Below are 22375 nucleotides of genomic sequence, written 5' to 3' on the forward strand. Positions count from 1 at the left end.
TTCAACTCTACTGTGTCCCACCTAGTCAGTGCCTGGAATCTGTCATTTGTTGACTTATCAGTATCTTTCTTTCACTTTTCTAGGGTTGTAGCCGAGAAGGTAAAGGATGTTCTGTTTATGAGGCCCCGGAAGTACATCCACTGTTCCAGCTCAGAAACCACAGAACCTGGCTACATCAACATCATGGAATTGGCAGCATCTGTGTGTCGCTATGACCTAGATGACATGGACATCTTCTGGCTCCAGGAACTCAATGAAGATCTCGCAGAAATGGGTGAGTTGTTTTCCCACTAGTAAGTTGTTCCTTAACTTGACTTGTGATTTATTTTTTAAGTTGTCAGGACCATATAACTTGCTTTCATCTTGTGGCTTCTTTTCTTTTCTGGCCTTTTCGTTTATTTTTTCTCTTTGATATTACCTTAATGAGGCATTTCTTGCAATGCATAAATATACTGAAATGGAGCAATAACATTTAAATCTGATCTTTTATTTCCTTATTCATAGTTAAGCATGGATCAGGGATGGCATGTAGGTTTCATAAGATTGTTTTCCAATTCTGATTGTGAGAGTGGTCATGGATGATTGGACTTCTAGTTAAAGAGGATTCTGAAGCTGGTTCCTGGCTAACCCCTGAAAAGCACTCTGATCAGTGGGCAGGGCCAGGGACAGCAACACCTCTGCCATCTCTGCCAGATGAAGAGAAGCTCTAACTTTAGCATGAGGCAGCACCACTGCACCTGACATGTTGATGTGACCAGCATACCTTAATGCAAGACTTAAAATTTTCCTGCCAGAAGAATGGCAGTCTTAGGGCAAAACATCCCCAAAGCAGTTTACAAAAGATTCTTGGAAGTAAACATAATAATAGTTTTAAAGTAAATGCATGCACTACAGTACCAGACCAGCGATGCTGGGAAATACTGGGCTGGAAGGAAACTCACTTTATTCCTACATACATTGGTCTGCTCTTTGACCAGTGTTCAGTCTCAGCAGCGTTTAGGTCCAAGTGGTCCTATGGAACTGTGGGTGGTTTTTCAAGTCTCCATATTAGATGTAGTGAAGCATAAGTTTGATTTCATCTTTGTTTGAATCATCTTTGTACATTGTTAGTACAAAGCTCAGTGGTTTTACTTTTCTTCTTTCCTCACTTTTTTTCTTTCTTTCTTTTGAGGTTGCTATCTGAATACCTATGAATAAAAACTTAAAATTGTATTAAATCCAGTTTGGTGGGATAGTGGTAGTTATTCTGTCAGTAACCAGTACTTCTTGCTTTTTAAAACTTTCTGCTTTATGTCTTCTCTTACTCTGCCTTCTAAGAGGAGAGAAGAGATGTCAGTGTAGGGTGAGAACCACAAAGGGAAGGGAATAAAAGACTAGCAGAGGGGGAAAATCAGAGTATGAGACCATAGTCAGATGGATTGTTGGCTCAGTGTGCAGTTGTGTTTATGAACCATGTGACATCCATATACATTATGATCATTACAGGGCTGTCCTCAACATGACACTACCTTATGAAGAGGACCCTTTGGTATTTTGCAGTTAATCCCCTCCGGATGATTTTTTTTTCAGAGGATTTTTTTTTCAGAGGATTTTTTAAATGAAATTTTTATTTTAGAATAAAAACAGATTTAGAGAAAAGTACATTTTTTTAAGATTTTATTTATTCATTCATGAAAGACACAGAGGCAGAGGGAGAAGCAGACTCCCTGTGGAGGGCCTGATGCAGGATTCAGTTCCAGGACCCCAGGATCACAACCTGAGCTGAAAGCAGATGTTCAACCGCTGAGCCACCCAGGTGCCCCAAAGTTGTACATTTTATACAATTGCCGTATACCCCTCACATGGTTTCAATTCCCCCCAATATTAATAACACCTTACTTGAACATGGTACATTTGTCCAAGCTAAGGAATCAGCACAGCTACATTACTGTTAACTAACTTCTAGACTTGATCAGGATTTCACCAGTTTTTCCACTAATGACCTTTTTCTGTTCCAGGATCCCATTCAGGACACCACACTGCATTTAGGCTTGGACGAGTTTTAAAAGAGGATTGCCTTATCTCAAGTTTTACTCCTTAGAGTAAATGATATTGTAGTAAGACTTCTAAGAGCTTAAAATAAACTTTGAAAAACAACATTAAACATTTATTTTGGTTCAGATTAAGAAATTTTAAAAACTTGAGTGATATATATATATATATATATGTATATATATATATATAGTGCACTATACTAAGCAGTGTACAAACATTACCTCATCTCAGTGTCACAAGAAATCCGTGAGTCTGTATTATGGTCCTCATTTTATAGATAAGAAAACTAAACCCTAAAGAGGATAAATAACTTGTCAAAGTTTACATAACCAACATGGGGTCAAGTTGGAATTTGAATCTAAGTGCTCCTATAACCAGACACTGTCCTCCTCCAATTCAGGGTGCAGAAATGTGTAATTTGTCTTGGCTGGGAAAATGAAAGATACTACTTGGGTAGTATTTGCTTTCATAAGTATCTACAACACTAAAAAGGTAGTTTATATGGAATTCCAGAGTTTCTAGTATATCTTAATATAACAAATGAGTGGAATATTTGGGTGAATTTGTTTTGAATCACTTTAGGAATTATTCCTGAGTTTACAAGCTGTTCAATATATATGTATTCTCACAAAAACATTAGTCCCCTAAAAATAAATATGTTTACTTGTTGCCAGTACCCACCATATGAATCTTTTAGTTAGGTTTATTAAGATTAGAAGACTAAGGAAAATTAAAAGTATTGAAGGAAAGGGAATCAGGCAAAAAAAGGTAATTTCAAAATTTGCAGTTAGACTTTTATGAATGTAATAGATTTAAGTTATATATAGTTGCCATTGAAAAATATTATTGGATATTTTTAGAAGTCAGCTTTGAAAAACAAAATATTTCATATGTAGAATGATATACACAGTATGACAGTATGTAGAATTCACTTTTGTGACTTAATACCATTTTGTATGAAAAATTCCTAATGTTGTAACTGATATATGTGCAATCGGGACTGATTTGCTAAGAATGCATTATTATTTCTGTTCAAATAATTATGTGACCCTAATTATCTTATTCTATAAATTAAAGTGTTCAAAATTATAAAGCTCAGTGGAAGTTTGCCCTCAGTGGGAATAAGAGAAAAAAAAACAAATTTAGGAGGAGACTTGTTAGGATATAGACAGAAAACTGAAAAATCAGTAATACATCTTACAAGGAATGTGGTGAAGTGTATTTCTCCTTTCATGTGTCAAACGCTAATATGTGATGATAGATAAATATTAGAATAGCTCCTAGTAAAAGATTCTTTGAAATACAGTTGTTTTAAGTCAAGGAAGAGATGGTCTTATCTTTCAGAATCCCTCCGTCCCTGCACCTGGCTCACAGTAGGTGATTTGGAAATGACAGCTGACTGATGAGTTGATTGATTGTTTGTATTTCTGTGCAGGTTATGGGCCAGTTGATGAGAATCTTATGGAAAAGACAGTAGAAGTCCTGGAACGCCATTGCCATGAAAATATGAACCATGCTATTGAGACAGAGGAAGGGCTAGGCATAGAATACGATGAAGATGTGATCTGTGATGTGTGCCGGTCTCCAGACAGTGAAGAAGGGAATGATATGGTGTTCTGTGATAAGTGTAACATCTGTGTGCATCAGGTTAGTGAGAGTGGAGACTGCCACCTCCCCACGGTCAGCCTTTCTGAAGCTCAGCAATGGTCTCCAGCACCCATATCTGGGTAGCAATTTACATTTAATAAGGGGGAAAATAAAGATTTGGCCTGGCTGTTCTTCAGTAATTCCTTTAGAAACAGTACTTATGATCCCCAAGGTGACCGATTTACTAACTATACCACCGGAGCTAAACCTAGACCTTTATTGTGTCCCTTCATACCCATGCCATTGAGTTTGACTTATTTAAGACTTTTATAGTCCCCTGGGGTGTCTCCTTGTTGCCTGCCTGGTACTCTCTCTTTGAATCCCTGTTACATTACGTTACACTCATAGTCAGTAACCTTAATGAGATTATACTTCCTACAGGTGTAAATCTAGACCCTTTATCCTAGCACCCAGAGCCCTCTCCAGTTTTCCCAAGGAAACTGAGTCCCCTACACTTTTAAAGATCAGAGTTTTAGAACTGTAAAAGAACATCCCACTCAGTTTTTTTTTTTTTTTACAAATAATACCAGGAAAGATGAAGTGATTTTACCCAAGTTCTTACAGCTAATGTTTTGTCATCCATTCTACCACTAGGCCTTTTTATTTATTTTTTTCCACTATGCCATTTTAATTGATGATGATGATAATGATATCTGCATTTTTTTCAGCTCTTCCCTTCCCCCATAAGCCCTATGCTCCTGCGAAATAAGTTCACCTTAGGGGGCAGTGATTACTATTCCTGACACTGTCCTGTCCCATGTTTCAGCCACACTCCAATTTAAAATGCTTTCTCCCACCTCTCCATGTATGAACAATCTACACACATGACTTCCAAGATTTGGTTTAAATCTTTCCTTTAATTCCCTTACCCCAAGAAATTTTTCACTTTTCTGAACCTGTTGTGTGTTTCATTTACCTCATTAATTTATCTAGCAAATAGGTATGCAACACCATCCCATGTGCCAGGACTGTGCCACATGCTGAAGACACAGTCAGTGACGAAGAGGCAGACATGGTCTTTGCTCCCAGGGTGATCAGAGTCTGGTATAAGGGCTACAAGGATACTGCCCATTTAGCACAATATGTCAGATGTTTTTGTAGATAGAAGTCCATGCTGCTATGAAAGTGCATGCATGGGAGGGATGGGGATCAGTGACAGCTTCTAAGAAGTGGCATCCAAGCTGAATCTAAATGCCACATAAAACAGCAGTGTGTGCTCAGGCAGAGAGGAAAACACATTCAGGTAGAGTAGTATACTTTGCCCTGAATGGGCAAAGTATATCTGGAGCTGTTCAGAGCTGCGGAAGGTAGCAGGGTGGAGTAGGGGAGGATGGAGAGTGAGGGTAGAAAGGAATACAAGAGCCACAGGTGATGGACCTTTGCTGACAAACTGAGGAACTTTGGTTTTGTCCCATCAACCCTGAAAGCTATCAGTTGTATAGTTGTATTTTAGAAAGATCATTCTGGCTACAAAATGACTAAGATGATTAGATAATGCAGTGGGGCGCCTGGCTGGCTCAGCCAGTAAACCGTGTGACTCTCGATCTCGAGGGCATGAGTTTGAGCTCCACATTTGACATAGAGATTACTTAAAATAAAAAAATTTTAGTAAATAAATAAAACAATGATTAGGTAACCCAGGAGAGCGAGAAAAAAACAGGGCTTAAGACTTTATTTTAATTGCCTGGGCCATCTAACCTATCTCTCTATATTAGAAGGTAGTCAGAATTATTCTGTGACAATTGGATCTTCTTCATTTTACTTGTTTCCTTTAAAAGAGTGAACTTCAAAAATTTATCTTCACTCTACCAGTTATTGGCATTTACGTCACATCTTTAGTGGGAGAGGAAATATCATTAAATATGAACTTATATATTTGATAATAATAGGTCCACAGTCCTCCCTTTACAATTCCAGAAATTCAAAAGCTCCAAAAACTACCAGATTTTGCTTAAGTTTTGCAACAAAACTGATTTGGAGCAATACTAGAACTCACCCAATATGAGACTGTTTATAGTCTTTATCTCATTTTGTATAAATGCTCATATAGTTTGCTAGAGAAATATTAATGTATTTGATAATATGATACTGCCCCTGGTCCCATTGGGTTTTGGTAATATATCATGTATGTACTTATTACTTTCCTAACATCTGAGCAATTCTGAATTTCCTGATGTTTCTCACTCTAGGGTTTTCAGATGAATGAATGTGGATCTGTAGTAGGCTTGAAGGGAAAATACTACAAAGGTCATCTGTATGTATTTTCTGTATTTGTCCTTCACAGTTGGGACAAAATATTAAGGAATTATTTTCGGATTCCTTGACTAATAAATGAAATGTAGCTTAATTATTATCCTCAAAGATTATTTTATTTGTTTTGAAAACATATCCAGTAATGACTATAAATGATACGCTTTCCTCACGTAGAAAGTGATGACAGTAACACCTGACCAGGCCTTGCAGAATATAAGCTGGTATGTATTAAAGCTGGATGTTGGTGCCACATAAGGTTTCATATAAAAGAAATTCTTCCAAAGTGAGTATTCACTTGAATTCTAAAGAGATGCTTAGGTTAGAGCTCCCTCTGTTGACTGAAAACTGACTTAAAATGATTTGGAGGATTTGGTTTACTCCCTAACAGAATCAGAGACATGTTGACATCTGTATTTATTAAACATAATTTTTCTTCCTTACTGCCACCACATCAATGTTTGTTCCTCTGTGACTATAATACACTTGTGTCAGTACAAGTAGAAGAGAGGTTTTACATCAATAGACTGGATATTTTAACATTAAAATGTGAAAATTGGGAGCATTCCCAAGTTCCTTTGTATGTTCCACTTTTTGGTTCTTAGCCAAGGTATTGAATGCTCAAATTGATGCCTAAACTTATGTGTCTGAGGATAGTTTTTTGCATCTGTCATATATATACTTGGCACTGAGTTTATTCACCCCCTGATATTATATGTAAGACATATGTCTGTGCATGTGTACACTTCTCTCAAGAAAGTCCACAGCCTTCATCATGTTGTGGTCTACAAAAAAATGAGAAATACTGCCAAGAAATACAAGCTTCTATGGTACTATGACCATGAATAAGTCTATACAAGGACTTAGTAAATGATTTTCTGCCCAGTGGAACAGCCAGGAGATAAGAGGTATTCCTAGAACCACTAGTCTGTTGGTCTGAAAGAGGCTCTGGTTTAGGGAGGAAGCTTGCTTTCATTTCCTAGCAAACTTTCTGGACCTCAGAGAAAGAAAAGCTTTGAAGGTTGAGCCTTAGAAAATGATGACCTACTGTTGTAAGAGCATCCTGGTTGGAGTACAGCTTCAGTTCTTGACCTAAATTAGTCTGTTCTACGAAACCATCTATTTGATCTCAGCATAGAAAGCATATCAGATAAATTGATGATAAAAGAAAAAAATTGATGAGAAAAGACCTACCCTCAGTGACCTTAGAGTCTTGCTGCGGAGATGAAACATAACAGCTAAAATAAAGAAAAATACATGATGCCAACCACATACCTGGTGAGGGAAGGCATTTTGAGTAGAGGGCAAGGGTCAAGAAGTGGAGCAGACACAAGGGGCTATATGAACTGATAAGTGAGTTGAGGAACATCAGGCTTTAGATCAGAGACAGAGAAACTTTTTCTTTGAAGGGCCAGATAGTAAATATTTTAGACTCCGAGGGCCACATACAGTCTCCATTACATACTCTTTTTAGCATAGCTCTAAAAATATGAAAGCCATTCTTAGCTTGTTAGCCTTATAGAACAGGCCTCAAGTAGTAGTTTGCCAACCTGTGGTTTAGACGAGGGTGGGGGTGAGAACAGAAGGAATTTCTAGAGGGTTTGTTGCCGTGCAATGGAATGAAATCTTTGTTTTAGTAAGATGACAGCCAAATGGAAGAAGGATTGAAGGTGTGAAGGGGATGGAAGAGAATTTAGGAATAAATCAATCCAGACCTAACATGATAAGGATTTAGATAGATGGAGCAGTTGTGGTGGGGATAGAGAGGAAGATCAGAGACTAAGGGCCACTCTGTAGGGGCGACTAGCATACCCTGGGGCAGTAGATGAAGGGAAGTAGATAATATGCTTATAGGAATCTTGGACCTGGAAGCTGGGAAGCATGGTGGTGATATGAATAACTTGGAGAAGAGCCCGGTTGGGGAGTAACATGATAGTAACTTTTGGAACCTGAATCTGAGCTGTGGGTGAACCTCCTGGAGTAGACACAGATTTTGAAGCTGCCATGGTGAATCAGTCAGTGATGCAAAGTATGCCAGGCCACATGGGGAACCAGGTGGCCCCCAGGTTTAGTCTTTAATGGTGAGAATAGAACAGTAAGGAGGGGAAAGATGGGCTAGATTGGAGGTAGTGAAGAGGAAATCTGGAATGTTTTCCAAACTAATCTCCCCTCCCCCGGTAATTCATTTATTTGTCCAACTTCATTCCATAAAGGATTTGAAGCAGCTTCCAGAATTCATTATGGAGTACTGTGATTAGTCTAATATTCTATTCAATTCAAGATTCATTCACAAGTCCCTTTTTCTTCAACTCAAGCAAGTAATTGCTGTGATTTGCTGAGTGCTTTTTATGTGCCAGGCTCTGTTAGGCTCTTTAAACATTAGCTCGTTTGCTCCTTGGAAGTTTCATTGTTTCCTTTTTAACACTTTTTTCTTGATTACAACAGTGCATGACATGTAGAAGTTATTCAATAAGTATATGACTAAGTATAATACATAATCATTGAAAAAGCTTCAGAAAACAGAGGCAAAAAAGAAAAGATGTAATTCCCAAACTCACATAACAATTGCACCAGCCTTTGTATATATTTCTTTCTAGTCTTGTGTCCTAAAATCAGTTCTCATAGACAGACATGCTGATCTTAGAACAGGTGCTGGAAGTTGCAGAACAGGTGCTGGAAGTTGCCCTTTTTTTGAGTGTTTTAAAATTACTAAACCCTGGATATGAGCTTATTGGGCCTTATTTGCCTCTTTCTCCTAAAAGCGGAGGGTACTCTTGTGACTGTGTACCAGTGTACACATCAGCCCTGGTGAGAAGATGCTAATCATTCTCCCTCTCTTCCTCGTGCCTCCAGGCCTGCTACGGCATCCTCAAGGTCCCAGAAGGCAGCTGGCTGTGTCGCTCCTGTGTCCTGGGCATTCATCCACAGTGTCTGTTATGTCCAAAGAGAGGTGGGGCCATGAAGACTACCAGGACAGGGACTAAATGGGCTCATGTCAGCTGTGCCCTGTGGATTCCAGAGGTAAGAAATCATCTAGGTCTTTGAGCCCATATGTACTAGGGTGCCCCTATTTCCCACAGCATTCAGACTGACTCGGGCTTCACAGAGATGCTTCATGCCTGCCCATGTTTCTGAGATGATCGTGCCTCCACTGGAGCTCCCTCACATTCTCCTCGGATGCAAGTGAGCACATAAGCCTGTGCTGATTAATTTATAGGTGGTGAGGGATGCCTGGGTGGCTCAGCAGTTAAGTGTCTGCCTTCAGCTCAAAGCGTGATCCTGGAGTCCCAGGATTGAGTTCCACATCGGGCTCCCTGCATGGAGCCTGCTTCTCCCTCTGCCTATGTCTCCATTTCTCTCTGTCTCTCAGAAAGAAAGAAGGAAGGAAGGAAGGGAGGGAGGGAGGGAGGGAGGGAAGGAAGGAAGGAAGGAAGGAAGGAAGGAAGGAAGGAAGGAAGGAAAGGAAGGAAGGAAAAAGAAAGGAAGGAAGGAACAGAAGGAAGGAAGGAAAGAAAGAAAGAAAGAAAGAAAGAAAGAAAGAAAGAAAGAAAGAAAGGAAAAAGAAAGGAACGGAAGGAAGGAAGAAAAAGGAAGGAAGGAAGGAAGGAAGGAAGGAAGGAAGGAAGGAAGGAAGGAAAGAAAGAGAAAGAAAGAAAGAAAGAAAGAAAGAAAGAAAGAAAGAAAGAAAGAAAAGAAAGAATTTTTAAAAACCTTATAGGTGGTGATACCAGTGGTATTGGATAAATTTGTATGAGAAGAGAGGCACAAAAGACCATGAGGCACAAAAGATATGAACAGATTTTTTAAGGTGAAACTTAGCTTAAAAAACAAATACTAAGTATCCAGTTTCATGAATTTTTACACGTATCTGTAACCACAACCCAGACCAAGACATGGAACACCCCAGAGGTAGCCAAAAAGCACCCCAGAAATATCCCTCATACCCACTTTCCAGTCCTTATTTGGGTCCCTATTTACCATTTCGATTGTTATCACTTAGGTTAGTTTAGTCTGTTTTTGAATTTCATATAAACAGAATCATACAGCGTACACTCTTTTCTGTCTACCTAGCACTCCATGTTGTAGTGTGTATCAACACGCATTCGTTTCTATTGTTGAATAGTATGCTATCGTATGGATATACCAGGATTTATTTATCCATTCTCCTTTGATGAGCATTTCAGTTGTTTCCAGTTTTAGGCTATTCCACATAAAGTGAGCAATAACTCTTTTGCCCACTATGATGGTTGTCCTTTGATTTTTGAAGCTCTTTTCAGAGCTTGGACTCAAGGTGTGTCTAAAAGCTTCTTTATTCAAAACTCCATCCCTAGTTATTTCATCTGGTCCTTCAGTTGCTGATAAGGAGCTATGTGCATACTAAATTGATTAAAAAGAGCTTCCAAACATTACTTGTCCTTACTTCTTTGGCTGCCATTTTTTTTTAAAACCTGTTTGAACATTCATTCCACTCACATCATCTTTCCCCAGCCACTATCCAACCCAGCAAATTTGTTAGGCAGTTTAACTCCAGGGCAAGAGAGACTTTAGAATTCTGTTCATGGGAAAGCTCATGATACTGTATCAGTAATTCATTGTCCTTTAAAAACTTCCCTGGCTTTATCTTGTTAATGGCAGTTCCAGGGGAGTTAACAGTTGAGCTCAAGCTCACAGAGTTAAACTGTCCATGATAAATACTATGGTATTCTGATGGATAGAGAAGTAATCGTTTTAAAAAATATTTGACTAATGGTTTCTTGTTCTTACTAAGAATGTCCAGCTTACAAACTGATAGGAGCTCTCAGGTGTCTGGCCTGAGAGTGACTGGTTTCAAGCAGCAAATGTCCCAGCTAATAGAGCAAGCTCTCTCAGCATAGTAAGTTTAGAACATGACTCCTGAAGAGTCCTCTAGAAATAAAAGAAGCTTTCTTATCTATTGTCTTTTGGTTTTTAGTACCTTTTGGGTTGCCCAAGATCACTGTCATCTTTCTACTGTTGGTTTTTTTTTAAAGATTTTATTCATGAGAGACAGAGAGAGAGAGAGAGAGAGAGAGGCAGAGACACAGGCAGAGGGAGAAGCCGGCTCCACACAGGGAGCCTGATGCGGGACTCGATCCCGGGACTCCAGGACCACGCCCTGGGCTGAAGGCAGGCAGGCGCTAAACCCCTGAAGCATCCAGGGATCCCCCTACTGTTGATTTCTTGATGTGGGTAGATCTGGTGCTAGTTTAACTAGCCTTATTTGACAGTCTTTCACTTTTTAAAGTTGTGGTGCTCTCAGAAACTCATGTACACATTTGTAAGAGAGGGGGAGAACACTTTTTTTTTTTACCAGAAGTTGCCTAACCCCTCACATTCATATGGAAAAAATATTTTCCATTTGTTTTTAAAGCATGCCTTCCTTTCAGTACTCTCCCAAAGTACTGATTTCACTTTGAAGGTACTTTGGCTGAAAGAGTAGAGCAGACTGACGGTAGTTACATGATTTAAAAGACTGTGGTTTGAAAATGTTACCATCCTCATCCTTCCTACTTACGTGCTGCAACCTCTTCATTACCCAGATTGCTGCTACTTTCTAATAATATCATGCCTCTTTGTAAACTGAACTGAAAGGCTTGTCACTGCCTATTTTTCATCCTTGGTTGGTTAAATGACAAAACAAGGCATGTGGCACCATCTCTTACATAGAATGGATGCTAGATTTTGTGAATTTTAATTCCTTTCCTTAGTGGCTTTCTTTGGTTCCTAAGTAAAATGTGGATATCTTGGATTCATTAAGGTAACCATGCCCATCTCTACTCCTGCCCTCTCATTCTGTATATGAATCAGTAATTTTACATTACTAGAAATTATCAAAGATCTGAGCAGTGGCTAGAGATAGGTTTTATTTATTCTTTGTTACATAGTAACCGTAAGAGACATGGTTCACCTCATCGTTTTGATGTCCTGAGCTTCGTGTAATATCATTTTTGGTTTGCAAGAGGTACTTCTAGAATGCCTTGGTGCCTCTGCCTTATGGTGATGTTTTATTTGTAGGTCAGCATTGCTTGTCCTGAGAGAATGGAACCAATCACAAAGGTCTCCCACATCCCGCCCAGTCGATGGGCCTTAGTCTGCAACCTGTGCAAGCTGAAGACAGGAGCCTGTATTCAGGTAAGTCCCCAAGAGAAATAGTGAAGTGGGCTACCACTGAATTAGCCAGCCTCAACTTCCCAGTGAGAGCAGCCTCTTAGCTGCAAGTTTACTCGGGAGGCCTCCCACTCACTCCTAGGGCTCTGCCATTGTACAGACCATTCTGGAGCCATTTTTTTTTAGACATTGCCTCTACACACTTCAGTTTACTCTTTTCATCCATAGTGGTAGTTAATTTTCATCCTTTGCTGTCAGATCTCTGATGAATTAGGTAAGTTCTGAAGCTAGATGATACCATCCTGGGTGGAAACAAGCCATAACTCTAAAACAACCAGGCCCATCTTCCTGTGCATCTCACCCACTAACTATGGATGGACTCAGGTTCCAAGGTGATTCAACCAGTGACTGTTGCTAGACTAAGTACAACTCATTTTTTGGTAGGGAAAGCTGCATCTAAATGTATAAATTCTGGTAGATAGGTTTGAAAGTCATTCTCACAGGCACACATTTCTCGTATATGGAGTACAAGTAAAGTTTTCTGAGACGTCTGGGCTACAAGAATTCAGCTGAATGAAGTAGAAGTAGTAGCTGGTGCACCCAACAGCAATAATTGGGGGATGGCAGATGAGACTGGGAGAAGCCATTTACCTCCGACAAAGGCAGAAGGGTTGACCCTTCTACTCCCCAGGCCTCCTGCAAAGGAGCTGCAGGTTGGTTAAAATTAGATTTGCCTGCTGAGTTCCTTAATAGAAAAAGAGCCATATACGATGTCATCACTTAGGGACAACGGCTCTAGGTATTTCATGAGATTTCCTGCTGTCTGGCTCATCTTGTAGATTTCTTGCTGTAGACCTGGGATCAGCTACTCCTTGAAATAAACCTGGTTCTTTTACTGAGAAATGGTATTTAAAGAACATAATCTGGGGCAGCCTGGGTGGCTCAGCGGTTTAGCGCCACCTTCAGCCCTGGGTGTGATCCTGGGGACCCAGGATTGAGTCCCACGTCGGGCTCCCTGCATGGAGCCTGCTTCTCCCTCTCCCTCTGCCTCTGCCTCTCTCTCTCTCTCTCTCTCTCTCTCTCTCATAAATAAATAAATAAATAAATAAAATCTTTTTAAAAAAGTATTAAAAAATGAACATAACCTGGACCCCAAAGGCCCTTTCAATTTTTAAAATTCATTTTTTACATCTAATAGAATTGGATACTTTGTCCTGCCTTTTTTTAAACTTTTTTTTTCTGCTGATATTATTTAACTATAGCAGTTATAAAGGAAAACAATTTAAGGGAACACTAATCCCACTGGATTGCCTAATTAGGTTTTCCTAAGTTCTATCCTGGTTGCTCCTCAGATGTGAGCCCTTGGGAGGCCAAAGTTGTGCATCATTCTTCCGTGGATTTCCCCTTAGCACAAAGGGGAGTGTCTGCTCATTGTCAGTGCTCAATTAGTGTTTATTGAATAAATATATCCATATTTAATTATGTCATAAATTTGTTATAATATTCATTCTCCCCACTAAAAAATAAAATAGTTTCCATGTTTTTATAATTATTAGTCATTTAAAAAAATTTAAGTAATCTCTACACGCAGCGTGGGACTCAAACTCAGAACCCCAAGATCAAGAGTCCTATGCTCCACTGACTGAGCCAGCCAGGTGTCCCATTATTAGCCATTTTATAATAGCACATTGAACTTATATGCATTAGTTAACTTATTTTCATTATTGTGGTGCCTACATTTTTCTCCCTATCTTTCCTGTTTTAAAGGATGATTTTCTTAGAATTGTTAGTAATTGGCAGCATGACTGCTATGAGAGAAAACACTGGCCTTGACCTTAGCAGACCCAGGTTTGCATTACAGCCCCATGTTACCACATTCTTCCACACTGTCTGAGTTATTTATCTTAGATTTACCTTCCCTAGTAGATTGTAAGCTCAGACTGTTTCATCCTTAGGTCCCCCACACCCCTGACATGGCAGGCAGACAGTAAATATTAGACTGATGGATAGATGAACAGATGGACGGATAAAGCATTCTGGAGTAGGTTTTTCACCTGCAGGGCAATGATTCTTACTTTTATTGCTTAGAGTTTAGAGTCAGCATTTTGTAAAGATCTTACCAAATTAAGACTCTTAAATTTTTTATTATAAGGAATTACATTTATTCAACAAATATTTGAGTGCCTAATTGTGTGCCAGGCGCTGTTCTAGGCACTAGAGATTTATCAGTGAACCAACAAAGAACCTTGTGCCTTGCAACTTAGGTTTGAGTTGAGAGAAATAGAGAATAAGGAACAGTGCATGAGAAAATGAGAAGTGCTGTAGAAAGGAAAAAGTGGAGCACACTAAGAAGTTGGGGAGAGTGTGGGCAGTGGGCATGCATTAGAGGTTTAAATAGACTGATCAGAGTAGGACCTGCCGTAGAGATGACATTTGAGAAAAGACTTGAAGATGAGAGAAAACTATGCAGATATTTCAGGTAAAAATATTCCCAGCAAGGGAGGCCTCTGCTCCCTGGAAGGGATGCCGGCCTGCCCGGCCCTCGCTTGCTCCCAGGGGTGGAGGGAGGAGGGGAGAGGGAAGGGAAACCGGCCCCTGCGGCCCCGCCCCCCGCCCCTCGGCCGCCCCCCCCCCAAAAAAAATATTCCCAGCTGAGGGATCAGCCAATGATAGGAGTGTGTCTGGCCTGTTTGAGTGACAGGAAGGAGACCAATGAGGCTAGAATGGAGTGGGTAAGAAGAGAATATCAGAGAGATCATACAGGAACTTGGCTGTTTACAGAAGAAATTGGCAGGTTTTTTTTTTTCTGTAAACAGAGTAAATATTTTAGGCTTTACGGGTTATACAGTCTGTGACACAACTATTCAACTCTACCTTGAGCATGAAGACAGCTATAGACCGTACTTAAGCGAATGAACGTGGCTGTATTCCAGTAAAACCTATGGTGGACTGTAAAATTTGAATTTCACATTCACGTGTCATAAAGGATTCTTCTTTTTATTTTTTGCATCATTTAAAAATGTAAAAACATCCTTAGCTCCCATTCTTTGCTCTTGGGCCACACAAAAGCAGCTGCTGCATTTGGTCTATGGGCCATAGTTTGCCAGCCCCTGGTGTAGGGCTTCGAGGGCACTTATGAGATCTTTTGTTTTTACTCTCAGTTTAAGGGTGAGCAGTTGGCAGGCTTTGAGTAGGCAAGTGATATGATTTGACTTGTGTTTTTAAAGGATCACTCTATAGAATGATATGATGTCTAATATTTACTTCAAAATAACCTGGGGGGCAGGGTACTATGGGGGTTAAAGATAAAACAAGATTGGTCATACATTAATTACTATTGAAGCTGGCCGATGGGTATATGGAGGTCATTATTATTCTCTGTGCTGTTATATACGTTTTTAAATTTCCATGGTAAAAGGTTAAAAACAAAAATGGGCTCTGACCCCTATATTTAGAATAGACTGGGGAAGGAAGATTGGAAATAGGAAAAGCAGTTTAGAAGGCTATTCTAATAATCCTTGAGAGACGGTGGTGGCTTTGACTGGAGTAGTCGCCCTGGAGGTAATGAAAAGTGACTAGATTCTGGATGAATGTTGAAGATAGAACCAACAGAATTGACTGTGAATTAGATATGAAGTGTGGGAGAAAGATAGGAGTTGGGGATACCTTCGGGTTTGGGGCCCAAATGGTGGGAAGGATGAAGTTGCCATAAACCAAAGAGAAATCTGCAGGAGAACAGATTTGGAGGAAGAGATGATGAGTTCAGGTTTAGACACTTAAGTTTGAGATATCTATTCGACATCCTAGTGGAAATGTCCAACTGGAAGTTTTCCATGTGAGTTTGGAGTTTGGGAAAAATACTGGACTGCAAACATGCATTTGGGAGACATTGGCCTAGAGATGGCTTTAGCCTGGACTGGGTAAGATCACCAAGTGAGTGAGTGAGTGTAGATAGAACAGTACCAAGCACTAGTCCTGGAAGCATTCCAGAATGAAAAAGTCCAGTAGAGTAAGAAGTGGCAGAGACTGGGAAGAAGACAGCAGGGAGACAGGAGGAAAACCGAGTATATAGCAGCCTAAAAATCAAGAGAAGAAAGCATTTCAAAGAGAAGGAAAGGATCAGTGGTGTAAAGATGTGACTGAAGTAAGGTGAGGACTACAGATGGACCCCTGAATTTAGCAGTGTGATTATTGGTAATTGGAAGGAACCGTTTAGGGGCAGCAGCAATGGCAAAAGCTACATTTGCTGAGGGTCAGGGCAACGAGAGGGAGTAGGAACAGTTCAAAAAGGTGAGGTAAAGAGGTCTTTTCCTTAAGATGGTAGAAATACCAAGTATATGTATGTATACTTGTTAACACAGAGAGCATTGCAGTAATGCATGAAAGGGAGTGATATAGTGGAGAGGAAAAACTGCTGAAGGTGAGGTTTTCCATAGGTGAGAGAGGGTGGGGTAAAGTGCACGATGAAGGGGTGGCCTTGAGCAGGAGCGTGATAGTTCTTCCCTGGTAACAGCCTTGAAGGCAGAATATAGGTTCAGTATTAAGTATGCATGCTGATGGGAACCTGCAGACGTACTCTTTTGATGGTTTTAATTTCCTCAGTGAGGTAGGAAGCAGGATCATCAGCTGAGAGTGAGGCCCAGGGGTTTGAGGAGAGGTGTGAAATCATTTTATGGTTTGGGGAAGTGCAGTGTGAGTGCCAGGCTGTATTAAAGACCCTCCCCCGGAGTGAGGGGGAATGAACTTCAGGTGACCTTCTAAAGTGTGTAATCTTTTCCCACCTACATTCTACTTAAACGTATAGAGTGGTGTGGTGTTTGTTTTCCATGGTTGATACCTAGTTTTCCTGTGGGTAAACAGACCAAAACCTTTTTCTTCCTTTTAAACCACCACTAAGTAAAGTTAATTCCAAACTCATTAGTAATTTAACATCTTGCTCCCTGTATGTGAATCAAAAATATAGTAAACAAATACAGTAATTCAGTAGGGGTCAATTAGCATCATTGTTCTTGGGAGGTTTATTTTAAGCCTTTGTGATTAATAACATATTTGGGGTATTTTGTTTTATTTTAACTCTTTATGGGTTTTTTAACTAGCTGTGAATCATGTTTATTCTTCCTGTTTCCCAGCAGTGGGAACACATGTATCTGTCCTCTTTTGATTTGGGAACACTCACTGGGGAAGGATAGAATCCAGCACTGGTGGGTTTGGGGTCTAAACTAGCCAATGTCTACAGCTTCCATATCTGGGAGCTAGAAACTTTCTCCTGAACATGAAGTATTTCTGATAATCCTGAACCAGATCATAAAGACTAGGTTCAAATGAGATACCCCAGACAGCTCTGGATTTTGCCTAGACCTTGGCCATAGTCCCTCTAACTGCCAGCTTTCCAGAATTCCTGTAGGATCCTTATATGTCTTCTGTTCAAGCCCCATTCAACCTAGATCCACATGTTTTCAGTTTTCTCTGAGAAGAAAGAAAGAACAGTGGTTAAGAATATGACATTTGGGGTGCTGGCTCAGTTGGAAGAGCATACAACTCTTCATCTCAGGGTCATGAGTTCAAGCCCCACGTTGGGTGGAAAGATTGATTGATTGAATACATAAATAAATATACATACACACACTTACTTTAAAAAAAAAGAATATGACCTTTGGAGCCAGATTCCTGGGGTTCAAATTCTGGTTCCACCTCCTTGCTTCTTACACATCTTAAGGAAGATACCTACCATAGCTGTGCCTTCGTTTCCATATCTCTAAATGGAAATGATAATAATACCTATTTAATAAAGAGCTTATCAGTACAGTGCTTAACATTTAGTAAATACTCAGTTGTAATAGTAGTTGTACTTGTTTTTAATTATTCATATTATTATTCCTAGGAGTCGTTCAGACTTTGCTGATGGAAAGCACTCATGCAGCCAAACTGAGTAGAATCATGAAACATTTGGTGCTAGATAAGTGTCTCTTTTGACAGTAGATGGATGTGGTCATGTTTGAAATCACATGCAAATGGATCGAATTCAGGATAAATCAGTGCGCTGCCATGAGTTTATTGTTAGGCTAATATGAGTTTGATTATGAGGAAAGTGAACTTTTTAAAAAACAAGTAAAAATCTTCAACAAGTGGGGAAATGCAAGTATGCCTACTCAATAACTATAGTTAGTATTTTTTTCATATATTCCAAATTTCGTCAGTACAAATTGTTCTGGTTCTAAGGCATTTCCGGTCCCTGCCTTCAGGAGTTTATAGTCTATTAAGGGAGGCCGAATATAAATGGGAAAAGTTAGGGATGCCTGGGTGACTCAGTGGCTGAGTGTCTGCCTTCGGCTCAGGGCATGATCCTGGATTCTGGGATCAAGTCCCACATCGGGCTCCCTGTAGGGAGCCTGCTTCTCCCTCTGTCTATGTCTCTGCCTCTCTCTGTGTGTCTCTCATGAATAAATAAATAAAATCTTTAAAAGAAACAAACATGGGAAAAGTTAAATAACACTAAAGTGACATCTGCCCTCAGACTTGCAGACTCTTAGGGATGAGAGGTCAGGAGGGCTGGTGGCCACTGTTGGTGCCAGAGTTTTAGTATACAATGGCTGGAGTAAGTTTTATAGGCTGGCTTGAACCATTTATGATATTGTTTCAGTGAGAGTTTTGAGAAAATTGCTGTGATACCACCCAGTTGTCTGTTCACAGATCATTTGGGATTAAAGACAACCAAATGGACACTGTCCTGCAGCAGCATGGGAACTCCTGAGTACATATGCACCAGGCCCTTAGTGTTCCAGGCAGGTGTCATCCCCTTTTGAGGATACATGGTTTTCTTTTTGGGGGGTGACGAAATATCTCTTAACTCATTTCTTTTTCGTTAAGATTTATTTATTCATGAGAGACACAGAGAGAGAGAGAGGGGCAGAGACACAGGCAGAGGGAGAAGCAGGCTCCCTGAGGGGAGCCTGATGCGGGACTCAATCCTGGATCCCGGGATCACGCCCTGACCTGAAGGCAGATGCTCATCCATTAAGCCACCCAAGCATCTCATCTCGTAACTCATTTATTTTCTATAATTTCTGAAGAATACATAGAAAATTATTCCTCTTCCCCCCCTTTAAAAATAAATAAACCACAGTGAAATACCACTTCATCCTCACTTCATTATCCTACTGATAATCATCAGTAAGGCAGACAATAACAATTATTGGCAAGAATGTGGAGCAATTGGAAACCCTGTGTTTTGCTGGTGGAAATATAAAACATGCAGCCACTGTGGAAAACAATTTGTCAGTTCCTCGAAAAGTTAGATGTAGAATCACCATATGACCCAGCAATTCCACTTCAAAGTATATACCTGCAGTCTGAGAGGTATCCAGGACCACCCTCAGGTTCAGTAATTCACAAGAAGGACTCACAGAACTCAGAAAAGCCATTGTACTTGTGGTTATGGTTTATTACAGTAAAAGGATGCAGATTAAAAAAAAGCAAAGGGAAGAGGTGCATGGGGCAGGGTCCAAGAGAGACCAGGCATGGAGCTTCCAGTTGTCCTCCCCAAGTGGAGTCTTAGGGACAGATTTGATTTCTCTACTAATGATGTGTCATAATACACAGTATTGCCAACCAGGGAAGCTCACCCAGGTCTTAGCGTTCAGAGATTTTATCAGGAATTGGTGATGTAGACACAGTTGACCACCTGCATGGCTGACCTTAGTCTCCAGTTCCTCCAGAGATCGTGCTGATCCCAGTGGCCCAAAGCCTCCACCATACATCAGGTAACATAGACTACCTGACATGGCCCAACGATCCCAGATAAACAGGCACTGTCTTCTCAATCAAGACATTCCAGGGATCCCTGGGTGGCGCAGTGGTTTGGCGCCTGCCTTTGGCTCAGGGCATGATCCTGGAGACCCGGGATCGAATCCCATATCGGGCTCCCGGTGCATGGAGCCTGCTTCTCCCTCTGCCTGTGTCTCTGCCTCTCTCTCTCTCTGTGTGTGTGTGACTATCATAAATAAATAAATTAAAAAAAATTTAAAAAAAAAGACATTCCAAAGGCTTAGAGGTTATCTTAGGAGCTGGGGGCACAGGGCCAAACCTTTCTTTGGGCAAGGTTAATCCTTTAATGCACCTTACCAAGAAGAAATGAAAACATATGTCCACACAAAAACTTAGTGCTCACAGCATTATTTCATAACAGCCAAAAAGTGAAAACAACCCAAATGCCCATCAAGTGATGAATGGATAAACAAATGTGGTATGTCCATACAATGGAATATTGTTTAGCCACATTTTTAGAAGAATGAAATTCTGAAACATGCTATAACATGGATGGACCTTAAGAACATGCTAAGTGAAAAGAAAAAGATGAAAATGCCACATGTTGTATGATTCCTCCTATATGAAATGTCCAGAATAAGCATATCTACAGAAACACAAAGTTAGGGATGCCTGGGTGGCTCAGTGGTTGAGCGTCTGCCTTTGGCTCAGGTCATGATCCTGGGGTCCTGGGATCGAGTCCTGCATCAGGCTCCCCATGAGAAGCCTGCCTCTCCCTCTGCCTATGTCTCTGCCTCTCTCTGTGTGTCTCTCATGAATAAAAAAAATAAAATATTTTTAAAATATTTTAAAGAAACACCAAGTTAGATTAGTGGTTACTTGGAGCTGGGATTAGAAACAGGAAGTGACTACAGGGAGGCATGAGATTTCTTTTTTGGGGGGTGATGAAATACCGGAATTATGTAGTGGTGATGGTTGCAAACTATGTAAATATACTAAAATCATTGAAATGTATACTTAAAATTGGTGACTTTTATGGCACATAAACTCTATCTCAATAAAGCTGTTATTTTTTTAAGATTTTATTTTATTTATTAATGAGAGACACAGAGAGAGAGGTAGAGACACAGGCAGAGGGAGAAGCAGGCTCCATGCAGGGAGCCCGATGTGGGACTCCAGAATCACACCCTGGGCCAAAGGCAAGCGCTCAACCACTGAGCTACCCAGGCATCCCAAAGCTGTTATTTTAATGAGTATAATAATACCTCCTCTGTCACTTTAAGTGGTTACAGTAGAAACAAATGCGATATATATAAAGGCACTTTGTTTAACAGAATGTTCCAAGTATATGTTTTTGGGAAAAGCAAATAGATATTTGATTGGCACCAAAACTGGATTGGCATTTCTCCTTTACCACCAAGATCTATAGATCAGCTGTAAATATCATAGAATGACCTTTTTTTGCGACTAGATGGATTTATGGCAGAGTTTCCTAGGGGCATTCCATTTTTCATCTAAGTACCCAATACTTATTCATGTATTGTCTTTTATTTTTAGTAATTTATAGTTATGTCTCTACAGATGGCTATAAATCTGACCTGAGAGAGATGGTCTATTTTTAGCTTCCTGTCAGTATTAGTTTTATGTCACACATTCATCCCCTTGAATAGGAAACAGTCCTTTTGCTTTCTCTTCCCATATTTTTATCAGCTACTAAACAGTGAAAGAGTACTATGCCCAACACTTTTAATCTTTTGCTTAAAACAAATGCCTTTTGGGCATCCCCGGTGGCTCAGTGGTTTAGCGCCGCCTTTGGGCCAGGGCGTGATCCTGGAGACCCAGAATCGAGTCCCACGTCGGGCTCCCTACATGGAGCTTGCTTCTCCCTCTGCCTGTGTCTCTGCCTCTCTCTCTCTCTGATGAATAAATAAATAAAATCTTAAAAAAAAAGAAAGAAAAATTGGGATGACTGGGATGCTCAGTGGTTGAGCACTTGCCTTCGCCCAGGGTCTCTGCCCTCCCCCCCCCTCTCTCTCATGAATAAATAAATAAAATCTTTTTAAAAAATGCCTTTTGCTATGTGTTCTCTAAATGACTGGCTAATTTCTTAGCCAAGTGATTAGCAGAAGGTGCCCAAATAAAAGGACATTTTTGGCTTTCATCATGGACCTTTTAAGGATACGGATTTCAGCATAACGTAACAAACTTTTCCATTAGAGCTGTCCAAAGGTGAGGTGGGCTGTCTCAGGAATGCTGTTTAAGTGGTTAGATTACCACTTACTTGAAAAGTGGAAGGAGGGGTGCATGGGTGGCTCAGTCGGTTAAGTGTCTGCCTTCGGCTCAGGTCATGGTTGCAGGAAGTCCTGGGATCGAGCACCACGCCAGGCTCCCTGGTCAGTGAGGAGTCTGCTTCTCCCTCTGCTTTCACCACCACCACCACTTTTGCTTGCACACATGGGCTCGCTCTCTCTCTCTCTCTCTCTCAAATAAATAAATAAATAAACAAACAAACAAAATCTTTGGAAGAAAAAAAGAAAAGTGAGAAAGGAGTTGG

General features: G+C 40.3%; 1 protein-coding gene across 3 annotated transcripts in view; it reads left to right on the top strand.

Annotated features, from left to right (window-relative positions):
- Positions 1 to 22375, top strand: part of JADE3 (jade family PHD finger 3) — a 134110-nt gene that overhangs the window by 102583 nt on the left and 9152 nt on the right. For all 3 annotated transcript variants that reach the window (XM_055339096.1, XM_055339095.1, XM_055339097.1), the window contains exons 5-8: positions 84 to 274; positions 3470 to 3681; positions 8785 to 8952; positions 11965 to 12081. In XM_055339096.1, coding sequence (XP_055195071.1) covers positions 84 to 274; positions 3470 to 3681; positions 8785 to 8952; positions 11965 to 12081 — 688 coding nt within the window. The remainder of the gene's footprint in view (positions 1 to 83; positions 275 to 3469; positions 3682 to 8784; positions 8953 to 11964; positions 12082 to 22375) is intronic.

Source organism: Nyctereutes procyonoides, unplaced genomic scaffold (genome assembly GCF_905146905.1).
Source record: "Nyctereutes procyonoides isolate TBG_1078 unplaced genomic scaffold, NYPRO_anot_genome, whole genome shotgun sequence".
NCBI lineage: Eukaryota > Metazoa > Chordata > Mammalia > Carnivora > Canidae > Nyctereutes > Nyctereutes procyonoides.